Genomic DNA, 21,974 nt, shown 5'->3' with positions numbered 1-21,974 from the left:
GCATCCCACCCCAGCCCTGTGTCACTCCGGGGATCTCACCCAGCTCAGCAGCAGCCCCCCAGCACAGAGAGACCCTCCTGAGGCTGGAGAAGGCACCTGCAGCAGAGACCAGCTCCTGTTTATGTTGAAAGGTTGTTTTGTTTTTTTTTAATAAATGGTTTCAGTCTGAGAGCATCCACTTAAAGAACCCCACGGGAGGGGAGATGTTGATGGGCAGGGCAGTGCCCCGGTGCAGGATGCAGCCATTGGAGCCAACCTCGGCTCCAGCGAGCCTGGGCGATCAGGTTACAGCAGTGCTGGGTGTGCCAGCTGTGCCAGCTGTGCCAGCTCCCGGCCCAGCCCTGCAGCCATCACCGTGGCCTGGAAAACTCGGTCTCTGTGAGTTCTGCAAGAAGGGCATTTCCAGCATTTAGAGAGTGCACACACACACACACACGCGCTCACCCACAAACGCACACTCACAAGCCCGAGCCCACTCAGTCTCTCCCAGATGTGCTCCCCCCGTGCCCCGCTGACCCCAGCCCCTCTCCTGCCAGCACAGGGACGAGCAGCAGCACCAGGGGCAGCAGGGCACCCTCTCCTGCTCCTTGCCGAGGGATCCGGGGGCATCGCAGGGGCGTGTGGTGGCCGCAGAGGTGACACTGTCCCAGATGCTACAACATCTGCCACCTTCCTGCTGCCCCAGGGTCTTGCAGCTCCTGGTAGGGGGGGAATCTGCTGGGCTCTTCTCTAGAAACAGGGTCTTTATTTCCTTGCTCAGAAAAATAGATTCATTTCCAAAGTTTAAAAAAAAAAAAAAGAGTTTTAAAAGAGGGAATGACGACAGTGGAGGCTGGAATGTGGCTGTACATGAGATGGTGCGGCTGGGGCGGAGCCATCCCGCTCAGTAGCTCTCCTCCTCCTCACGGTAGTAGCCGTACCCGGGCGGGTCCCCGCTCAGCTCCCCGGCGGCGTTGGCCACCTCGCCCTGGCTGCCCTGGGGGCAGTACTTGGGGTCGTAGATCTGGCGGCCGAGGCCAAAGACCTGCCCGCTCTGGTTGGCGCCCTGGTTGGAGCCCATCTGCAGCGACATGGAGGAGTTGTCACACTTCTCTGTCCCCGTCTTGGCATCATAGATGTGTCTCCTGGTGCCGGGAGCCGTCATGCCCACCTGGAAGGAAGGACAGGATGGAGCAGGGCTCAGCTGTGGCCCTCCCATCCCTCCCCAGCCCGGTGTGGGGGCTCACCTGGCTGGCACACTTGTTAGTGCCCATCTGGAGGCTGATGGTGGAGTGGTCCATGGGCGGCAGGATCTGATTTTTGGGGTCGTAGAGGTGCCTCCTTGTGCCATAGGCAGTCATGCCGGACTGGCTGGCACACTTGTTTGTGCCCATCTGACAAAGGGGTCTGGTGAGGAACGTGTGCTGCCCCACATGTGCCCCTTCTCCCCCTGTCCCCATCCTTCCCCAGCCTGGAGAGCACAGCCAGAGCTCCCTAACCCATCTCCCAGCCATTGAGTGCTGGACAGAGCCAAGATGGTCCCAGATCCAAGGACACTTGAGGCACCTCATGCCTTTGGTCCCTCCAGCAATGCCTGCAGCTGTGACGGCGCTGAGAATTTGACAGAATTTGTCACCCTTTGCCCAGCCCCCACCCACGGGACCCCTGTGGCAGCCCACCTGCAGCCCGATCACACACTGCCCAGCCTTCATCTTGGCCTCGTCGAAATTCCTCTGCTGCTTCTCCGAGTACTTCACGCCAATGTCCACCCCGCTCTGCAGCCCCTTCGTCTTGGCCTGCCAGGAGCGGCTGTGAGGAAGGACAGGGGTCCCAAACCCCCCACCCACTCCCTGGGCAGGGGAGCTGTGGGGCCCCACAGGCACCAGCCCAAACTCAGGGTCCCCAGGGACTGCAGCCTGTCCCAGACTCCTCATCCTCTGTGCTCACCATTCCCGCCAGTGCCAGCAGTGACACCTGCACCTGCGTCAGGTTCCCGCTCTCAAAAAGGTCGTTGGCTTCAAAGAGGTCCACGGGGTTCATACCGTAGCTGGCCATGGCCTTGATGAAGTTGGAGAGGTTCTCCAGCTGTGGAGGGGCACAGGGGTGAGGCCTGGCGGGTGGCAGCAGGAACAGCAGGCGGGTGGCAGCAGAGCTGCACCTACCTGGTGCCAGTTCTGGGCCGAGCGGTTGATCTTCCTCACGGAGTTGGGCTGCAGCTTGTTCATGAGCCTGGAGGGAGGCAGGGGGACATGAGGCTGTGGCAGGAAAAAACCTCAAAGTGGTTGCAGGGCATAGGCTCCTTTTGGGAAGGTCCAGCCCAGGCCTCCTCCATGTGAGGCAAATTTCCAGGTCCCTGTTTGTGCTCAGGGCTCTCCCCAGACACAGAAGCCCTGGGGGTGACTCTGGCAGCTCCCACTGGCACACATGCAGCCCACCCCTCCCACCACAAGGCTGGTGAGGGTTCCTGGAGCTTTGGTATCCCCCATCTCCTCCCAGCTGGAGCAGGGGCTGGGGCCATGCTCAGCACTGCCCCAGGACTCACTCGCAGAGGATCACCCCGTCCTTCAGCCCCTTCTGGAAGTCAGGTCCAATCTGTTTTCCCGTCACGCTCTCGATCCACGTCCGCAGCTCAGCCTCCTTCTGTGGATCATACTTCTGGGCGAGCTGGGGGGCAGTGGGGGGACAGCTCAGGCAGGGCCCCAGCGTGCACCCCAAACCCCTCATGGGGACAGTTCCCCCCTCCCTGCTACGGCAACAGGGACAGGAGCATGAGGATGATGCTGCCAGCAGACACAGCAGCTTCTGAACCATTCCAAAAGCGTGAGAAGGAGCTGCCCATGGGGTTAGGGGGAAGTGACCCCCCGGATTTGTCTCTCCCTGTCTGCTGGGAGCTCAGCTCCGAGCCCCAGGGGTCCTGGCCACGAGATGCTCTCCCTTTCCTTTCTGGCGAGGCCCAGCCTCCACCACAGATTCCTCAGTCACCACGGCTATGCCAGGAATGTGGATGTCTCCTCCCAAATGGAGACCAGCTGCCAGGGCCAGCAGCATCTCTGTCGTCTCGGCCCACAAGGGAAGGGAAAGTTCTCCTGGCCTAGGGAGGGAAGGGTCTGGAAACCCTGAGTGCTGTCCTGCCCCAGCCCAGCGCCTCTGATGCTCAGCTGGCACCTTGGGGTGGGCACCCAAACCTCTCACCCATCCTGCCCCTTCCTGGTCCTGTTATGTGCCATGAGTCCCTCGGGATCCTGGACACAGGGAGACTCTGGGATGGGCACAGCCCAGCCCTGCTAGGTGGCAGGGGGACACAGCAGTTCCAAATGGAAGCTCGGCTGATGCAGGACATGGATGACCCTCGTGACACCCCGTGTGTCCTGGCTGGGGGATTCTACAGCCCCACCAGCTGATTGTCTGGGGCGTGAGCAGCTGAGCCAGTTCCTCTTCCCTCCCCACGGCCAGCCTGAGGATTTCCCAGGCCATGGGGAGTGCACCAGCCCCAGATAGATCCCACCACAGCCCAGTCTGCAAAGGCTTCCACAGACTGGGAGCATGTCATGGGTTGAACTGGTTCCCAGTCGGTGATGTCACCTCCATCAGACACACCGGGGCAGTCGGACTGGCTCACGTCTTGCTGAATCAACACGAAGCACCACGGCCCTGCACATGTCACCCGCTCAGCTGGGGCAGTCCAGCCCGGGCAGGCCGGGGCTCATCCTCTCCCCGTTACGAAATGCAAATCTGCAAATCCCCCGCGAGGCCAGGTAAGGAGCGCCCGGCCACGGCCACCACCCCGGCCACGGCAGCCACGTGCCCGTCACCACTTGTCCCTTCTCCTGCCTGTCCAGGTGTCCCCGGGCAGAACACAAACCACCCTCGAGCCACCTGCCCCGGGGTGACCACGGCTCAGTCTCTGCTCGCCTGGGCACAGCACCGACCACCGGGGCTGCTGTGTCCCCTGTGCCCCCCCAGCCCGGCAGGACCCCCGTGCACCCGGATCCCGCCCAGGGCTGCAAACAGCTCGGCCGGAGGCTCCCATCCCTCCTTCCCCTCCCGGCCCCGCGGCACTTCGGCGGGAGAGTCACCGGGGCCAAAAGCCGCATCCCCGGGGACGGGATGCATCCCAGGTCGGAGCATCCCGTACAGCGATGTGGAGCTGCGGGGAAGCAGAAAGTGGAGGAGCTTTGTGGAGCTGGTCCGGAGGGGAGAGAGGCGATCGCGCCCAGCCCCGGGTGTGACGGGAAGGGTTCCCCGCCGTTTGCCGGGGGCAGCGGAGCCACCGCACGGGAGACAGCCAACCGCGGTCCCCAAGACACGTCCCTGGGACCCTCCAGGCAGGTTCAGGGCACCTCGAGACTGGGAGCACAGCTTCGCTACCCCCAGCCCTCAGAGAGCTCGGTACTCCGAGTCCTTCAGTTCCGCATCCTCCCGGGAAGCTGCGGGTTTCCATCTTCCCGGAATCCCACAACTTCTCCACTCTTGGCCGGCTCCGCAGCAGCACCGGGATGCTCGGCTCTCCCGCGCCTCCAGGAGCACCGGCAGCCACAGCGCCCGGTGGCCCCGGTATCCCCCAGCCCCCGCTTCACCCGCGCCCGGTGGTCCCGGCACCGCCCGGTCCCCGCCGCGGCTCACCCGGTTCTTGACTTCGGCGGAGAGGCCGTAGGACGGGCCCTTGTTGAACTGGGAGCTGCTCATGGCGGGGAGCGGAGCCGGTACCGGAGCGGGGCGCGGGCAACGGGGCCGGTACCGGAGCGGGCTCGGGCGGGGCGGGGGCGGGGTCGGGCCCGGCCCCCCCCGCGTTGATTGGACGGGGTAAAATGTCCAAATAAGGGCAGGAGCGGCCGGATCGAGGGGAGGGTCCCGAACCCCGACACCGCCACTCGGGGAGCACCGGGAGGCACCGGAGTCGGGGCAGCCCGGGGGTGGGACGGGAGCCGCCCCCGGCACACGGGCACAGGGTGCACACGGGCACAGAGACAGGCGGGCACACGCGTGTGCATCCCTGTTCACGGGTGTGGGCACCCTGGCCCGTGCCCGTGGGTGCCACATGCAACACTCACACGACACACACACACACAGAGAACACACAAAACACACACAACATACACACACAGAACAAAGAGAACACACACACAACACACAGAACACAACACATAGAATAACACGACCATAGAACACACAGAACACACAGAACACACACACACCGCACACAGAACACAGAACACAGAGAAAACACACAGAAAACACACACACAGAACACAGAGAAAACGCACAGAAAACACACACACACACAGAGAACACACAGAACACACACACAACCCACATGCACCCCCCGACCCACGGGCGCTGCCCTGAACATGCATGTTCACTCACTCATGCACTCACACATCCACACGCACCCACGGTCACGCACACACGCGGGCCACGAGTGCATCTTCCACCGTCCCCGCACCTCACCGACCTCCACCCATCCCCGGCCGCGTCCCGCTCCCCTTGGCCCGCCCTCCGCCGTGCCCGTGTCCCCACGGAGCTGGCATGAGCTCCACAAGACACGGCCCGGCACGGCCCGGCCCGGTACGGCCCGGCGGGGAGGTCCCGGGATGAAGGAGAGCGGGAGGGGGACACCACCGCCCCCCGACCCCCGCAGGGGCTGGCAGCCGTCCCCAGCAGCCCGTGGGCAGCGGCCGGGGGTCCCCCTGCGGTGCCCCAAGGGTCTGATCTGTCTCTCTGCCGGGGTCTGTCCCATGTCCCCGCATGCTCCACTTGTGAGGTCGCGATGTCCCGCGCATGGGAGAGTCCCGGGTGGGACTGTGGGTGCACAGAGGCCGGGGAGGACGGGAGGCAGGGCTGTGACCCCACAGGGCCGGTCCCGGCACCCACACCGAGCCCGTGGAAAGGCAGAGCCGGGAGCAGCCCACAAGTGGGAGCCCAGAGCCCCCCATCCCACCCAACCCCACACCTGGGGCCTTCAGAGGGATGGACATCCAGACTGTCATCCCTGGATGGATGGACACCCCCAAACAGGGTGAACTCCCGCCGGTTCCGAAGAGCGGGGCTCAGCCCCACCAGCTCTGTAAGCCCCAAACTGCAGCACTGAAACCCTCTGAAAACCCCAGAACCGCGGGGGTCCCGCTGCCCCCCGTGACCCCGCCGGGCAGCCAGGCTGCCCCTGGCCCCGGCCTCGCTCCTGGGTGCGCGTTCGGCTTTTCCTGTTTCAGGTTTGGCTGCGAAGCCGATGAGGAAACGAGGCGGCGTCACACGCGCCCTCCTGACACTGCGCCCCGCGAATGTGACCGGCGCCGCGAGAACCGGCACGGCGGCCAGGAACCGGGCCGAGCGAGGGGCTCAGGGCAGCGGCTCGGCCCCCCGGGAGCGATGTTCTCCCGCAAGAAGCGGGAGCTGATAAAAACCCCCTCCATCTCCAAGAAGAGCCGGGCGGGGAGCCCCGTCCCGCAGAGCCTGCCGGTGAGTGCCTCCCCCGGACCCCTGGCACGGTGCGGGCTGTAGGGGCACCGGCACCCACGGAACGGCTGGGTAGAGCCACAGCTTGGCACTGGATACGTGAAGAGGAGGGAAACGAGAAAAAAACCCTACTCGCGGGGCTGGGGGTGGGATTTTTACCCCTGATGAAGGGGACGGAGCAGCCGCCGAGGGAGGCGAAAGGGCAGGAAGGGACAGGGAGGAAATAAGGGGGGGGGGCTGCCGCCGAGGCTTTGGGAAGGGCAGAGAGGCTCACAGACCTCCCTGGGGACCGGGATGAGAGCGGAGCGACCGCAGGCTGGGCCAGCCCCGGTGCCTCGGCTCCGCCAGGTCTTTATTTATTGACGCGTGGAACCCCCCGGTGCCGGAGGGGCCAGGAGGAAACGCTGCCCGCCGGGGCTCCCCGGCGCTCCCCGCACCGCCCGCCCCGCCCCTGCGCCCCAGTCCCGGTGCGGGAGGCGACACCGGGCTGGCACGATGCTGACGGCGACCCGGAGCCCACCCGCGGCTCCTTAGCAGGGGACGCCCGTCCCCATCCCCGTGTCCCCGGGAGAGGGGCCTATGGGTGGCAGCCTGCGGGATGCTCGGTCGGGCTGCGGGCAAGAAAAGCTACAGCCCCTCGGCGGCGGCGGGCAGAGCCCACCCGCCCCAGCGCTCCCTGGACTCGCTGCCCCGCACGCCCGCCGTGAGGCTGACGGTACGGCCGGGGCACCCCGGGGCACCGGAGGGAGGGACGGGAGGCAGCTGCAAGCCGGGAGGAGCGGGACAGGGCTGGGGTGATGCCCGGCGTTTTGGGGCGGAGGGCTTTGTGCCTCCTGGCAGCCCCGTGGTGGTCTGGCCCCGCCGTGGGGATGGGCTGCCCCGTTCGCCCTCGCCCGCGGAAGCCTCGTGCTCTCTGTGCTCCGTGTCTGCTCCGCCGGTGCCAAAACCACTTCCGGCAGAACCCGGCCGGGGATGCTGAGACCCCCCCGTGTTCGTGTCAAAACGGGTGCCGGGGGTCGCTGGTGGGAGCTGCTGGGGGGCTGCAGGGTCCCCTCCCCGTGCCCAAGGAATGTCACTGGTTGTGTGGCTCTCAAGCCGTGACAGCTCTGAGCAGTGCTGGTACCAGCCCCTCCCTCAGTGCAATTTTACCCCTTGAAATTTGGGGCTTCCTCCATCTGTAAAATACCTGCAAAGCCCAAACAATAGCCTGGGAGGTGTTCCTGTCTCTGCCTCCTTCCCCAGCACAGGAGCTGCTGAAAAAGAGGAAGAGACATGCAGGCCAGATCCTGCTGCCATTTTGCTCTTTTGGGGTCCCCCACCCCCCGGGAGGGGCAGCCCCGTCACGGTGGGTGCTGGGGTGGACAAGCAGTGTCACCCACACCGTCACTGTGTGCCCCTCGTGACAAACACAGACCCAGAGGAGCTGGCAGGGACTGATGGGGGCGAGTGCCCAGACCCTGCCCACTGTCCCATGACGGTCCCAAAGGGGATCCCTACCTGGGGAAACTGAGGCACGACAAGCTGCAGGATCTGGCACCAGTCCCCCAAGGCTACAGCTCATTCTCCAGGATGGTGCTGTGGGGTGCTTCCCTCTCTGGGGTCTTGGCTGTGTCCTCACACTCACCCTCACTCCCAGGAGCTCTCCCGCAAGGATTGCCTGGAGGCCCCGGGCTGCAGCGCCGGGGAGCTGCCCGCGGGCAGTGCCAAGCTCAGCAGCAGCCCCAGCGCCGTGGGCACCCTGAAGCGCCCCACCAGCCTGAGCCGCCATGCCAGCGCCGCCGGCTTCGCCCTGCCCACGGCCCCCCGCGCCGGGCCCAAGGGCCACAAGACCCCCATGGCCTACAGCCCTCTGGAGGGCGGGGAGGGTCCCTTCATCGACCCCGAGGACATCTCCCAGCTGCTGGCGGACGTGGCCCGCTTCGCCGACGCCCTGGAGAAGCTGCGGGACGTGGTGCTGCGCGATGGTGAGTGCCCACCCCGCGGCTAACGCCGCATCTCGGCGCCCCGGCACACACCCACCCCTGGCTGGGGGGTCTCTGAAGGCTGCAGGACCCCCGGGGCAGCGTGCAGCTGCGGTCTGAGGCGGTGGGTTAGCGTAGCTCGGGGCCAGGATAATGTGGCTTCCTGCCTGCTATTTTCATCCGCCCGTTTTCCTGTTTACAATGCAGTGGTGCCAGCCGCCTGCCAGGGCCCCCCGGCCACCACGGGGTGCTGGGCACGGCCCCCCAGCCCACCAGGGCAGCCAGCAGGAGGGGCTGGGTGGTCTGCAGGCTCGTGAGCAGCTCTCCTTGCCCGAGGGGATGCAGGGAATTTATCAATGCCGTGGTCTGGGGGCATGTGACACCACGTTGTCAGTCCTGGTTTTGCAGAAATCCCTTTCCAGCCCTGAGCTGGGGGCTGGGATGGGGAGGGGTCTTTGCCTGGCTGGGCAGTGGGTGCTGATCCCCCATCCCAGCACTTCCCTGAGGGAGGTTCCTCACTTCCTAACCAGGCTGTCAGTCCCCAGCTCTAGACCTGCACTGGGGGGTCCTGGCCAGACCCCTGGGCTGGCAACTGGAGCCCACAGAAGGGAAGGTCCTGGGGGGAACCTGTGGGCTGCAGCAAGCCTGGCTGGACCAGCCAACCCCTCCTGCCTGGGAGCGTCCATCCGGCAGGAGGGAGGGAAGGAAATGGAGGAAATTCCCAAACTGCTTTCAAGGGGAAAAGTTACTACGGAGGGAAAAAAAATGCTTCAAAGGTCAGACTGCCCCCTGGCCAATAGCAGGCTGGGCAGGAGACACAGGGCCACGCTGTGGGGAGGTGCTGGACAAGCAGGATGTGGCCGTGCCAGTCGTGGGGAGCTCTGAGGCCGGGGGGATTTGCTGCATAGCTGGGAGATGGCAAGTCCCTGCCTTGGACATGGTTGGGAGGTAAACAGGGGACACAGGACGGGGATGCAGAGCAGAGGCAGGGAGCAGGGACACGGGGCAGGGACATGGCACAAGGATGCAGCATCTCAGCCTCCCTCCCTCTCCTGCAGACCCCAAGGAGCCTCAGCGGCCGCTGGCCCACGAGTGCCTGGGTGAAACCCTCCGCATCCTGCGCCAGGTCATCAACAAGTACCCACTGCTCAACACCCTGGAGATCCTGACGGCCGCTGGGACCCTCATCTCCAAAGTCAAGGGTGAGACAGTGGTGCTGGGAGCTCTGTCCCACTCCCCTCCTGCCCCACGGTGGGGTGGGAGGGAATTGGGGAGCCCATGAAGGGGTTACCAGGAGTGGAGCTGCCCCATGGACTGGGGGAGAGGGCAAAAGCGTCGTCTGCCTCTTGGTGTGGTTCAGCTTTAAGGATGATGCAGTGTCAGAAATGACAGATCCTGCCTGGGGGTTTCCAGGCACAGCCGCAGGAAAAACACTGAAATAGTCAGATCCTGCTCCTGGCAGCCTCTCGTGTTTATGGAGCGGGGTCTGGGAGGTCAGATCCCAGCTGGGCACCACCTCCTGCTGCTGTCACCCACGGGGAGGGGGCGGCTGCACCTACCACAGGCACAGCACAACCTTCTGAGTCACCCACGGCTTCCCGGACACCAACAGCAACCGCAGGGCACAGCATGGCAGGAGGGCTGCTGGTTCCACATGGGGATGGGAGGGAATGGGCTTGGAGCAGACCCCTCCCCACCCAAGGAGCTGACCCAGGGTCTGCCCAGCAGCCCTGGTTGCTGGTGTCCCGTGGTGTGGGAGCCTGCCAAGCGCTGTCAGCCCCAGTTCCTGCTGCTGCTGGTGGTTCCTCATTTGATTGTGGGCAAGAGCCCTCCTGGAGGAGTTCATGCTGCTTGGAGAGGGCTCTGGAGGAGCCTTGAGGCAGGGCAGGCAGTGGAACAGATCCAGCAGCACTTTTCCAGCAGCCCTGAGTAACGGGAATAAACAGAAACACGAGCCAAGAGATGCTGTCAGATGTCAGTCCTGGGAAGAAGGAGGGGGAAACTCCTGTGTTGAAAAATCCATCGTCCATAGGGATGATCCTTCCCTCTGCTCCCTTGATTCACCCCAGCCTCAAAGCCCTCTCTGGTACCAGCATGAGCTGGCAGGTCTTTCTGCTGAGACAGGGACGGCTGCTTGTGGCAACAGGGCTGTCACGTTTGCTCACCTCCAGGTTTCCACTATGAATCCAACAATGAGGCGGACAAGCGCGAGTTCGAGAAGGCCGTGGAGACCATCGCCGTGTCCTTCAGCAGCACGTAAGGCAGCGTGGGCAGCCAGCCCCCGAGACAGCCCGTGGCACTGTGCTGAATGCAGCCCTGCTCCTCTCCCCGCAGGGTGTCCGAGTTCCTCATGGGGGAGGTGGACAGCAGCACCATCCTCTCCGTTCCACCCAGCGACCAGAGCCAGGTGAGCGATGCCCTGGCTGGGTAGCTGGGTGCTGCTGCCATGTGGGGCTGGGCATCACACAGGGCTGTGGCTGCTCTCCCCAGCTCTGGTGTGAGCCCAGAGCAGGCTGTTGCTCCTGTGACAGTTCCATTAGCTCCTGGGCACAGCCTGGGCACAGCTGACTTCCAGCAGTGGCAAAAAGGCTCCGGTAGCTCCTGCTTCCATCCATCTGGCCAGCCCCTCCAGCTGCTCCCCATCCTCTTGGCTGACCAGTCCCTCTTCTTTCCCAATTCCCCAAGACTATGGAGAGCCTCTGTGGGGGGATTCCTGGCCCTAGAGGAGATGGAGTGCCCTCAGGCACGGACAGCTGTGACACAGGTAAGCAGGATGAGTCTGGGTGCAGGGTTTGGGGTCTGTGCTGGGCCAGCACCTTCCCCATCATCGCTGCCATCCTGAGTCACACGTGACTCCTCAGAGCTGGTGGCAGCAGGGCTGGCACAGAGCTGGGGGTGCTTGCACTGGGAGCTCAGCAGTGTCCATCCCTGCACAGCCCGTCCTCCTGCTGAAGAAGTGGATGTGATGCTGCAGCGCTGTGAGGGCGGCGTGGACGCTGCCCTCCAGTATGCCAAAACCATGTCCAAGTACATGAAGGACCTGGTGGGATACGTGGACAAAAGGACCACACTGGGTGAGTGGGGGGACAGCAGCTGGGTCTCTTCTGGAGCAGGTCTGAGCCATGGGACAGGTTGAGGTCCCTCCTGGAGGAGGCTGATGCTGCCAGGGCAGTGGGAACCTCCCTGCTCAAGTTCCCCATTGACTTTTCAAAAGGAGATCGGGTTCCACCAGGGGAATCCCAGTGTCTCGTGTGACTTTTCACTTTCAACCTCTTCCTTCCAGAGACAGAGTTTGCCAAAGGGCTCCAGAAGACGGCAAACGTGTACAAGCAAATCATCAGTCAGGAGGTAAGACCCCAGCTCCCTGAAGCCCCCAGTGCCAGGCAGGATTGGGAACCAGCAGCCCTGGAGAGCCCATTCCATGTGCCCCAGCTCGGGAGGACATGGGGGCAGCTCTTTGGAGAAATTCAGGATGGAGCTTTTGCCAGCAGTCACCAGCCTTACCTTGCCTCTGGCCCTTCCTCCCCAAAGGATGCCTCTCCTTGGGCCCACGCTGGGTGCTGGGGCTCAGGGAGATGTGTTTGGTTTTTGTTTGTTTTTCTCCTCCCCAGACCAGCATGCCTTTCCTGTCCATCTACCTGCTGGCCCTGGAGCAGGACATGGAGCACGGGATCTCCGTTGTGCAGGCAGCCAGCGCCCTGCAGCAACAGAGCTTCCTTCAGGTGAGGGGACAGAAGGTCCCTCCTGGGGCTGGAGGTCCTGGTCTTGCAGAGGTGGCTCTTCCTTAGCTCAGTCCAGAGGGACATCCAGTACTTCCCAGGCTGTGGATTTCAACCCCTGGCCCAAACCAGTGCCTGTGACCTGTCCCGGGTGTGACAGTGACCACCACAGGGCACTTCTCTGTGCCAAGTCTTGGCGAGGGCAGAGCAGCCGTGCTCAGCTCAGGTCATGATGGGGCTGTTCCTCCCTCCCTCCCCACGCAGCCACTGGCAGTGAGACGCCTGGAGCACGAGAAACGCAGGAAGGAGATCAAGGAGCAGTGGCACCGGGCGCAGAGGAAACTGGTGAGTACTGGTTTTGTGTTCCCAATCCCAGCCTGGAGCAACCTGTGACTCTGAGGAGCAACTCCTCTGAGCTCCCTGGGCACCCTGCAGTGTGGGGTGTCTCTGCTGCGCTGGGGGACCCTGGCAGAAGCTGGTGACCCCCTTGCTGGGCTCCAGCCTCACCCTGGCTGTCCCTGGCAGCAAGAGGCAGAGGGGAACCTGCGCAAGGCCAAGCAGACTTACATGCAGCGCAGCGAGGAGCACGACAAGGCCAAGTCCATGGTGGTGAAAGCAGAGGAGGAGCAGCAAAACACCACCAGCAGCATCACCACCAAAACCCTGGACAAGAAGAGGCGGCTGGAAGAGGAAGCCAAGAACAAGGTAGGAGGGTGACAGCTGTGGAGGGGCCTCCTTGCTCCTGCTGTCCCCTGAGCCACGTGGGGTGAGCTGATCCTCAGGAATGCCTGGATCCAAGGGGCTGTTCTTATTCTCCTCACCTCTGAGCTTCTCCCATCCCTTGCTCTCCCACCTCCCAGGCAGAAGAGGCCATGGCCACCTATCGTACCTGCGTGGCCGATGCAAACACGCAGAAGCAGGAGCTGGAGGACACCAAGGTGAACTCGCTGCGGCAGATCCATGAAGTGATCAAACAGACTGACCAGGTCATCAAGTCGGTGAGTGGGGCTGGGCTGGGGTGCCCCCAGGGCGGGAGGTGGCTGTGCCCTGCTCTGGAGAGCTCAGAGCTGCCTTCCAGCAGAGCTGCCCCTGTTCCAGAGGGCGTTTGGGTGGACGCAGAGCTCCCCTCTCCCTCAAGCCCAGAACAGCTCCGCTTTGTGCTCCTGATTTCCCACCTCACCGAGCCCACCAAGCTCACGTCTGTCCCTCTCCACGTCGCTTTTAGGTCACCATCTCCTTCTACCAGCTCATGCACATGCAGACAGCGCCTCTGCCCGTGAACTTCCAGACTCTGTGTGAGAGCAGCAAGCTCTACGACCCGGGCCAGCAGTACGCCTCCCACGTCCGGCAGCTGCAGCGCGGCGACGAGCCCGACGTCCAGTACGACTTCGAGCCCTACGTGTCCCACAGCGCCTGGTGAGGGAGGACGGGGTTCACTCCTGGCTAATGCTCCAGTTCCCTTCCTTATCTCCTGCCACCCACGGCGTCCTGCAGGAGGCAGGATGCTTTCAGCATTCCTGAAGGCAGCTCCTGCCGGGAATGCTGGGGCTGGAGCAGCTGGGAATTGCTCTCTTATCCTTCAGCTCAGCCTAGATGAGACTGGCTGTTGAGTATTTAAGAGACTGTGGTTGCCTAGACTGGTGGATGGCAGCCATGGATAAAGTCTCCAAGTGTCCTTCCTTCCCATCCACATTCCCTTTTCCCCTGCAGGTCTCCCTTTACTCAGGCACAGAAGGGCAGCTTCAGTGCCAGTGAGTTCCCCACCAGTGCAGAGGGGGCTGGGGCTGGCTCGGAGGGAGCAGCAGGAGCCAAGGAGTCCCCAAGTGGGGCTGGAGCAGCTGAGAGAAGAGGTGAGTCTGGAGCTCCAGAGCTCTGCATGCCCTCTCCCATGTCCCCCCAGAGTGGGACCCCCAGGGTACGAGGGGCTTTGCTGGCAGCAGCAGGACGGGCTGGGAGCCTCCTCCTGAAGGACACTAAATCAGATCTCTGGCATTTTGCTCCCTAAGAAACCACTGCCCATCTTCCCATCTCCCCTTTCCTTGCTGGGTGTCACTGGAAGCACCAAACCTCACCAGCAGCTTCCCCCAGCCATCCCAGTTTCTCCCAGCATCCAGGCTGTTCTCCAGCCATTCCCTCCCAAACGCAGACAGCAATCCCAAGGGACTGTGTGTTCTCTCTGCAGGTGGGAGGGGACACAAGGTGCATAAATCCTGGCCAACCTCTGTCACTGATGCTGACAGCAGCCTGGATTCCAATGCAGGTAGATATGGGACAGCCCAGGAGCCCCTCCCAGCACAACCAGTCTGAACCCAGAGCTTCCCAGTTAGGTTAGGGAGCCATCCCCCGTTTTACCTGCCCTGCTGTAAATGACCATGCTGACCCCAGTCTCCAGGGGGAGAGGGTGGGATTTGATGGGGTGAGCTCTCGGGAGGGAAGCAGCTTTGCAGGTGACTCACTGCTCTGTGGGTTCTCCTTGGGCAGGGGAGTTCAGCCACAAGCTGCAGCGCCTGTCGTCCAACGGCACCGCGTCCTCCAGCGAGGAGCTGGAGGAGAAGGACGGCACCACCGCTCCCTTCGAGCAGAGTAGGTGACAGGCTGGCAGGTGACAGTGCTGCTGCCACCCCCCCGCCACGGCAGAGCTCCCCCCAAAAGCAGGGCTGCTCTTCCCAACCTCTGCAGGCAAACCCAGCAATTGCTGGTGGTGTCCTCAGCAGCTCTGCCTTCCCTGAAGGATGAGCCCTGCTCATGACAGTGACAGTCCTGCTCAAGCTGTGCCTTACCTGCGTTTCCTTTCCTGTAGGCATCAACGGGATCACCCCGGAGCTGGCAGCTCCCACAGGGCCCTTTCGGAATGTTGGCTTGTCCAAGGCTGCCCAGACCCACCGGCTGAGGAAGCTCCGTGCCCCTTCCAAGTGCCGGGAGTGCAACAGCTACGTGTACTTCCAGGGAGCCGAGTGTGAGGAGGTGAGTTGGGACAGCTGGGGCTGGAACCCAGCTCTGACCGTGGGCAGGAGGACATTTCTCCTGTGGGGAGGGTTCCAGGTGGAAAACGGTGCTTTCCTTTGGTGCTGCAGCATCCCCAAGGCATTTTTCCTGTCTCTCAGCATGCTCTGAGCAGTGCCTGCTGTCTCTGTGGCTGCCCCCCGCCTCCACACGTCCCCCTTTCTCTTCCAGTGCTACCTGGCCTGCCACAAGAAGTGCCTGGAGAGCTTGGCCATCCAGTGTGGGCACAAGAAGCTCCAAGGGAAGCTGCAGCTCTTCGGGCAGGACTTCACCCAAGCGTCTCGGGGCAGCCCGGACGGGATTCCCTTCATTGTCAAGAAATGCATTTCAGAGATTGAGAAGCGAGCCCTGAAAACAAAGGTGAGTGACACTCCCCTCTCCTCCTCCTCCTCCTCAGCTGGCTGAGCCACAGTCCCCTGGAAGGATCCTCTGGAAAACCAACAGGCTCGATTTCAGATTTCCACAGGGCAGGGAGCCAGGGGTGAGCCTGGCCCAGACACCCCAAACTCTGCCTTTGGAAAATCACCTCTCCTTCCTCCTGCTTTCCTGTGGAGCAGGGATGACTGAGCTGGAAGAAGACATCCCAAAATGACTTCCCAAAGGGATTTCCCACTCCAAAGGAGAGGGTGGGAGCACACAGCTCACTGTCCCATGCACACATGACGAGAACAAGGCTTCAGCTTCACTTCAGCTCCACTTTCTCTCTTTCACAGGGCATCTACCGAGTTAACGGCGTCAAGACACGCGTGGAGAAGCTTTGCCAGGCCTTTGAGAACGGGAAGGAGCTGGTGGAGCTGTCCCAGGCCTCCCCTCATGACATCAGCAACGTCCTGAAGCTCTACCTGAGACAGGTGAGGTGCTGAGGCCTCGTGGTGGGGCAGGGGGGGCAATTGGCCAGAGGAACCAACCTGGCAGGGGAAATTCTGCACAAACTGGCCTCAGTGGGTTGGGAGGGAGGGGGAGTGGGTTTGGGTTGGAGATGGGGCCACAGTGACCCCCCCAGCTCATCCCACACGGCGTCACTGCGGTCACAGCCATGGACGTGCCCCAGCTCTGAACGGGAGCGCTCCACCCCTTCCAATTGGGGAACTGGCTACCCAAAAAGGGAAGGGGCCAGCAAAGGTCACCCTGCAGGGGCTGAGTCACGTCCCCGTGGGGTGGGCTCTGAGCCTGGAGTCATCCTGGGGGGGGTTTAGTGGGGTCTCTGCCCCTGAGCTCATCTTGAGTAGGCTGAGCAGGGTTCCTGCCCCTGGGGTCACCCCTGGGTGGGATCAGTGGGGTCTGTGCCCCTTGGGTCACCTTGGAGTGAGCTCAGGGGGGTCTGTGCCCCTTGGGTCACCCCTGGGTGGTCTCAGTGGGGTCTGTGCCCCTTGGAGTGAGCTCAGGGGGGTCTGTGCCCCTTGGGTCACCCCTGGGTGGTCTCAGTGGGGTCTGTGCCCCTTGGAGTGAGCTCAGGGGGGTCTGTGCCCCTTGGGTCACCCCTGGGTGGTCTAAGTGGGGTCTCTTCCCCTGAGCTCACCTTGAGGCAGTCTCAGCATGGTTTCTGCCCCTGGGATCACCCCAGGGTGGGCTCAGTGGGGTCTCTGCCCCTGAGCTCACCTTGAGGTGGGCTCAGTGGGGTCTGTGCCCCTTGGATCACCCCTGGGGTGGTTTTAGTGGGGTCTCTGCCCCTGAGCTCATCTTGAGTATGCTCAGCAGGGTTCCTGTCCCTGGGATAACCCCTGGGTGGGCTCAGTGGGGTCTGTTCCCCTTGGGTCACCCCTGGGTGGGCTTAATGGGATCTCTGCCCCTGGGATCACCTTGGAGTCGGCTCAGGGGGGTCTGTGCCCCTTGGGTCACCTTGGAGTGGGTTTAGTTGGGTCTCTGCCTCTGAGGTCACCTTAAGGTGGGCTCAGTGGGATCTCTGCCCCTTGGATCACCCTGGGGTGGTTTTAGTGGAGTCTCTTTCCCTGAGCTCACCTTGAGGCAGTCTCAGCATGGTTTCTGCCCCTGGGATCACCCCGGAGTGGGCTCAGTGGGGTCTCTGCCCCTTGGGTCACTCCTGGGTGGGCTCAGTGGGGTCTGTGCCCCTTAGATCACCCCTGGGGTGGTTTTAATGGGGTTTCTTCCCCTGAGCTCACCTTGAGTAGGCTCAGCAGGGTTCATGCCCCTGGGATCACCCCAGGGTGGGTTTAGCAGGGTCTCTGCCCCTTGGGTCACCTTGGAGTGAGCTCAGTGGGATCTCTGCCCCTGGGATCACCCCGGGGTGGGTTTAGCGGGGTCTCTGCCCCTGGGATCACCCCTGGGTGGGCTCGGTGGGGTCTCTGCCCCTCGGGCCACCCCAGAGTGTGCTCAGCTCCAGCACCCCCGCCCTGTACCCAAACTGTCGTTGCAAGCAGCATCACCCACATCCTCCCAGCCGCCGCAGGCAGGGGCACGGCGGAAGCTGCTTCTCCCTCTTGCAGCCCTGGGTTAACTCTGTGCTGCCTTTTTCTGTAACCACTCCCCTCCCCAGGGGCAGCTCTGTGTTACCTCACAAGGAAAACACATCACATCAGAGCTCAAGGACTCTGAGTGGCTTCCATGGTTTTTCCAAAGAGAATTAGAGTGGAAAGAGAGGGGGAAATCAGTGCTGAGCCCCAACCTGAGCCCTTGCTGCAGAGAAATGGGTTAAAGTCCTTCTACAAAGGGGTGGATGGGGGGAGCCTGTCCCCAAAACATCCGTTAAGGCTGCTCTGAAAAATCCCCAGCCATGTGGAACACCCAGCAGTCAACACCAGCCCCTTCTGCTTCACACGAACTTCAAAGCACAGTTTCCCCTGCCACAGCTCCACCTCTGCTGCAGGCTGTGCCCTGCACATCCTGTGCCCTTCACATCTTGCCTCCCCCTCCCAGAACAACCCATCCCTGTCCTCTTCCCAGCCACCCCTTGTGGGGTGGGGAACCTCCAGCTGGGCCCACCCCAGAGCCAGGGATTTTCCAGGAAAAAAAAGGGAATCCCTGCACCTCAACCCAGCAGGGAACCCCCACGGGTGGATCAAACACTGCTTTTGGCTGGAACTTCACAAGTGCTCCTTGGCCAGGGCTAACAAGGCCCGATTTACATGCTCCAGGAGATGGATAAATAAATGTCACCTCTGGGTAGAGGTTTGCAGCACTGCAGGTCACAGGCTCGTGGAATTCTGAAATGGATGTTAAAAGTGCTCTAAGCTCTCTTCAAGCTGGCCTCGAGCGCTTCCAGGGATGTTTCCTCACTGTAGAAATGCCCCAGGTGTTGCCAGCTCAGCAGCTCGGCACAGGTCCAGATCTTATGGAGGTGGGAGCTGCTCCCAGGACCAGCATCATCCTCTTCTCTCCTCTCTTCTCTTCTCTTCTCTTCTCTTCTCTTCTCTTCTCTTCTCTTCTCTTCTCTTCTCTTCTCTTCTCTTCTCTTCCTCTCCTCCCTGCAGCTGCCAGAGCCCCTCATGCCCTTCAGGCTGTACAACGAGCTGATGGGGCTGGCCAAGGAGAGCCTGCAGGGCGGGGAGGCCAAGGGCCGCAGCGGGAAGGGCAGCCCCGAGCTGGTGGACAGAGGAGCTGACACCGACGGCGTGGTGCTGAGCCTGGTGCTGAGGCTGAGGGAGCTGCTGAAGGAGCTCCCCTCGGAGAACATGGCCACGCTCCAGTACCTCCTGCAGCACCTGAGGAGGTGAGAGGGGCATGGCCAGAGCCTGGGTGGCTGCTGGGCGCCTTCCCTTTGTGCCCTGGGGTGGGGAGGTGCGTGCAGCCTCCTCGCTGCGCTCAGGAGGAAGGGCTGTGCTTGCAGCTGCCTCTCTCCCCGTCCTGAGGCTCAACTTCTCCAGCCCAGCAGCTCCTCCGGCCCTGCCCATCCACACCTCTCCCTCCTTGCTCTCACAAGCTGTTCCTCCCACCCAGGATCATGGAGGTGGAACAGGACAACAAGATGACCTCAGGCAACCTGGGCATCGTCTTCGGGCCCACGCTGATGCGCCCCAGGCCCACGGATGCCACGATTTCCCTGTCCTCGCTGGTGGATTATCCCCACCAAGCTCGGATCATTGAGGCACTCATCATCTTCTACCCCACCATCTTCGAGCACAAGGACGTGGCACCAGCTGAGCCCCGCAGACGTGGCTCAGCTGCCACAGAGGAGGTGGCCAGTGGGGCTGAGCAGGTAGGAACCCCCAGGGAGGGGGGATCCTCGGGGGGTGTTCCATGAACCATCACTGGGATCAGCTCCCAGGAGTGAGAACTCTCCTCCGTGCCTTCACTGCCATCCTTGTTCCCTTCTAGGTCCATGCAGGCTCCCAGCCCGTGGCTCCTCTTGGCACCAGCCCCTACCTGGAGCGGCCTTCGGAGAAAGGGAATTTGGCTTTCAGCGCTGACTCGCTTGCAGGTCAGTGAGAGGCACCGTGGGTTCCCGGTGGGCACAGGTCCCTTGGGGAGCACGGAGGGCACACAGAGCCATCCCCTGCCCCAGGGACCCCAGGCTTGCTGTGGGAAGTTCCTGCTGATGGCACGGTGCTGGGCTGGAGGGTGGCACAGAGCTCCTCTGTCCCAGAGTCCGGCGACCGCTCCGTGGACTCCGACTCGGAGCTGGAGGACGCTGGGGAGCCGCGGGCACACCTGACCAAGCAGGGGAGCGAGACCAGCACGGAAGAGGTTAATTTCTGTGACGAGGGGAGCGAGGGGCTGCGGAGCAGGAGCTGCAGCGTGGGCCAGTGGGATGCAGAGGGCTCCGCTCCCCGCTGCTGCAGCCCTGGGGAGGAGCAAAGCGACCTGGAGGAACACGCCGAGAGCCGCGGCCCCAGGGATGGCACAGAGCAGCCCGGCAGCTCTCGGGGCCACGGCAGCCACGAGCTGCAGCCCCGGCTCATCTGAGCCGCCACAGACACCGGGATGGACAAAGGGGCAAATCCCCCAGGCTGCCCAGATGCTGGAAGGTGGAATGTGGAGGGGTGGGAGGGACGTGTGGCAGCCCGGGGGGTTTGGTGTGTCAGCTGCAGGCGAGTCCTGGCTGATTCCTGGCTGGAGCTTTCACACAAAACCCCTGAGCCCCTCAGTGTCCAGCCAGAGAACAGGGTCACAGCCTGCTGGGACCCCTGGTTCAGCTGGGGCAGTGAAGGACCTTGCTTCCCTCCTCCTTGCTTGGGAGGGAGCTGAGTTTGGGCAAACCCTCCACTTGTTCAGGACTGGGGAGGAACCCAGGGCTGTGCCAGTGCCAGGTGTTTTATTTTTGTTGTGCACCTGAATCCCTGAATCCCTCACCTGTGCTGTGAGATCGAGGTTGGGGGAGTCAAAGGACCTGTCAGCCCTGATGGCTGAGGCTGGAAGGGAGCCAAGGCTTCCAGGAGTGACATGGGAACAAGAATCCCTCAGGATGGGCAGGAGAGTGACACCACAGGAACAGATGGCACTGAAGGCAGCTCACAGGGACAGGGACACAGCTGGAGCAGCTGCACCATCTCACCCTGAGCCAGGCTGGCCTTTGGGGCTGTGCCAGGGTCTCAGGGGATGTCCCTCACTGTCACCTGACTGAAGCAGGGTTCAGGATGGATTTCCTGCCCCAAAACCTCAGCACTGTGGCCCAGCTGATGGCATCTTCATTGCTGCTTGGGTTGACAGGACTTGGATTGGTGGCATTTCCCTCCTTGGCAGGAAACGTGCAAGGAGCAGCCTCAGGCTGTGGCAGGCTCTGCAGGGTCCTGAGCCCTGCTGAGCTGTCCTGGTTTGGTTGTACAGTCATTTCATCTCCAAAAAACTGTGCTGCAAGTCCAGGACCAACTCCCTCTGCTCTTGCAGCTGGGCAAGGGGCAGGTCCCCATGGGGAAGTGCCCCTTCTTCCTCCTCCTCCTCCTCAGGGCCACCCTGGCCTGGATCCAGCCCAGCTCAGCCCCAGCCAGTGTAATTTTGAGCTTCCTTTCCTTTCCTTTTCTGCAAAGACGTGAACCAACCCTTCAATATGACTCCACTACCTCTGCTGGCAAAGGGACAAAGCTAAAGTGGTTTTGTTTTTTTTTAGTTTTGGTTTTTTTTTTTTTTTTTTAAAAGCTATGAGACTTTTTCCTGCATTGAGGCACAGAGAAACAAGTAGAGTTTTAGCTTGGAAAGAGCTGAGAGCCTTTTCCTTTGTTCTCCTGCTTGTGAGAGACAGACCAGGTGGTGTTGGGGGGTCTCAAACACCTTGGTACTGCAAAATCAGGCAATGGACAGGAGCTTGGAGCCCATCTCAGCAAAGGTACATAAACCCAGGTTAACTCACAGGTTTGGAACTGAGCCAGGGAAGAGCTGGACACCTGCAGGATTTGTTGTCTCCTCCAGCTCTTCCACAGATCTGGATTTTTCAGGGACACAGCTGGATTTTTTCCAGGGCAGCAGGATGTGGGAATGCTGCTGCCACGGCGGTACCGTGTGTGTGTGTGAGGGTGGGTGAGGATGATGAGGGTGAGTGTGAGTGAGGGAAGGGGCTAAAGCTGCACTTGAGCTTCCCACAACAGCAGCTCCCTCCTGGTTGTGTCAATTCTGTTTGTCCTGACAGGCCTGTGCTGCTGCACCATGCTGCCTTGCTGCGTTCACATTGGCAAGCTTCCCAAAAAACCAATAAAACCAATGTGTTCTGACGTGTTTGTCCTGGGGATCAGGGTCTTCCAGGCTCCCCCTGCCACAGGAGGCCAAATCCAAATGTTTCTGGCACAAAAAGTGAAGTTTAAAGCTCCCCAGAGTCCTGGGATGGATTGAAATGAGTGCAGCTGGGGGTGATGAGCAGCTCTCCATGGCAGTGTCTGAGCAGCAGGGTCCCAGAGCAGGAGATCAGGGAAGGAAGGAGGAAACTCTGAACTGCAGCCTCCAAACTGCCCAGGGCAGCTGCTGAAGGCTCTGT

The 21,974-nt window shown here is 62.1% G+C and overlaps 2 protein-coding genes across 4 annotated transcripts; one reads left to right on the top strand and one right to left on the bottom strand.

Annotated features, from left to right (window-relative positions):
• Positions 1–113: 113 nt before the first annotated feature.
• On the bottom strand, positions 114–4,751 carry CNN2 (calponin 2). The gene is made up of 7 exons (XM_039695718.1): positions 4,603–4,751; positions 2,522–2,643; positions 2,142–2,208; positions 1,927–2,064; positions 1,659–1,775; positions 1,227–1,373; positions 114–1,150 (listed from the first exon to the last, which is right to left on the bottom strand). Exons 1-7 carry the CDS (start codon positions 4,663–4,665, stop codon positions 884–886), a joined length of 921 nt encoding a protein of 306 aa, XP_039551652.1. The 5' UTR covers positions 4,666–4,751; the 3' UTR covers positions 114–883.
• Positions 4,752–6,237: 1,486 nt separating this feature from the next.
• ARHGAP45 (Rho GTPase activating protein 45) lies at positions 6,238–21,964 on the top strand. Of its 3 annotated transcripts, none has more exons than XM_039695693.1 (23): positions 6,238–6,435; positions 8,069–8,396; positions 9,452–9,595; positions 10,565–10,649; positions 10,728–10,800; positions 11,079–11,157; positions 11,330–11,467; positions 11,677–11,741; positions 12,005–12,115; positions 12,377–12,457; positions 12,638–12,817; positions 12,973–13,110; positions 13,338–13,528; positions 13,823–13,962; positions 14,295–14,372; positions 14,594–14,695; positions 14,913–15,076; positions 15,287–15,475; positions 15,829–15,966; positions 18,544–18,782; positions 19,010–19,268; positions 19,388–19,490; positions 19,656–21,964. In XM_039695693.1, exons 1-23 carry the CDS (start codon positions 6,346–6,348, stop codon positions 19,973–19,975), a joined length of 3,435 nt encoding a protein of 1,144 aa, XP_039551627.1. In that variant the 5' UTR covers positions 6,238–6,345; the 3' UTR covers positions 19,976–21,964. The 3 variants fall into 3 exon arrangements, with proteins under 3 accessions (XP_039551627.1, XP_039551635.1, XP_039551641.1); XM_039695707.1 differs by lacking the exon at positions 6,238–6,435 and adding an exon at positions 6,656–7,147; XM_039695701.1 differs by lacking the exon at positions 14,295–14,372.
• Positions 21,965–21,974: the final 10 nt, after the last annotated feature.

This window comes from Passer montanus, unplaced genomic scaffold, assembly GCF_014805655.1.
Source record: "Passer montanus isolate IOZ18808 unplaced genomic scaffold, ASM1480565v1 scaffold112, whole genome shotgun sequence".
NCBI lineage: Eukaryota > Metazoa > Chordata > Aves > Passeriformes > Passeridae > Passer > Passer montanus.
The sequence above is the reverse complement of the archived record's forward strand: the minus strand, read 5'-3'. Positions and strand labels throughout refer to the sequence as shown.

Bases quoted from the DNA above. Each gene is read 5' to 3' on its own strand.
- CNN2 (XM_039695718.1), bottom strand. From the start codon at position 4,665: ATGAGCAGCTCCCAGTTCAACAAGGGCCCGTCCTACGGCCTCTCCGCC. The intron at 2,644-4,602 runs GTGAGCCGCGGC...ACTGCCCCCCAG, and splicing joins CCGCCGAAGTCAAGAACCGG to CTCGCCCAGAAGTATGATCC. The intron at 1,374-1,658 runs GTGGGCTGCCAC...CCCCTTTGTCAG, and splicing joins AGTGTGTGATCGGGCTGCAG to ATGGGCACAAACAAGTGTGC.
- ARHGAP45 (XM_039695707.1), top strand. From the start codon at position 7,031: ATGCTCGGTCGGGCTGCGGGCAAGAAAAGCTACAGCCCCTCGGCGGCG. The intron at 7,148-8,068 runs GTACGGCCGGGG...CCTCACTCCCAG, and splicing joins CGCCCGCCGTGAGGCTGACG to GAGCTCTCCCGCAAGGATTG. The intron at 10,801-11,078 runs GTGAGCGATGCC...CAATTCCCCAAG, and splicing joins CACCCAGCGACCAGAGCCAG to ACTATGGAGAGCCTCTGTGG.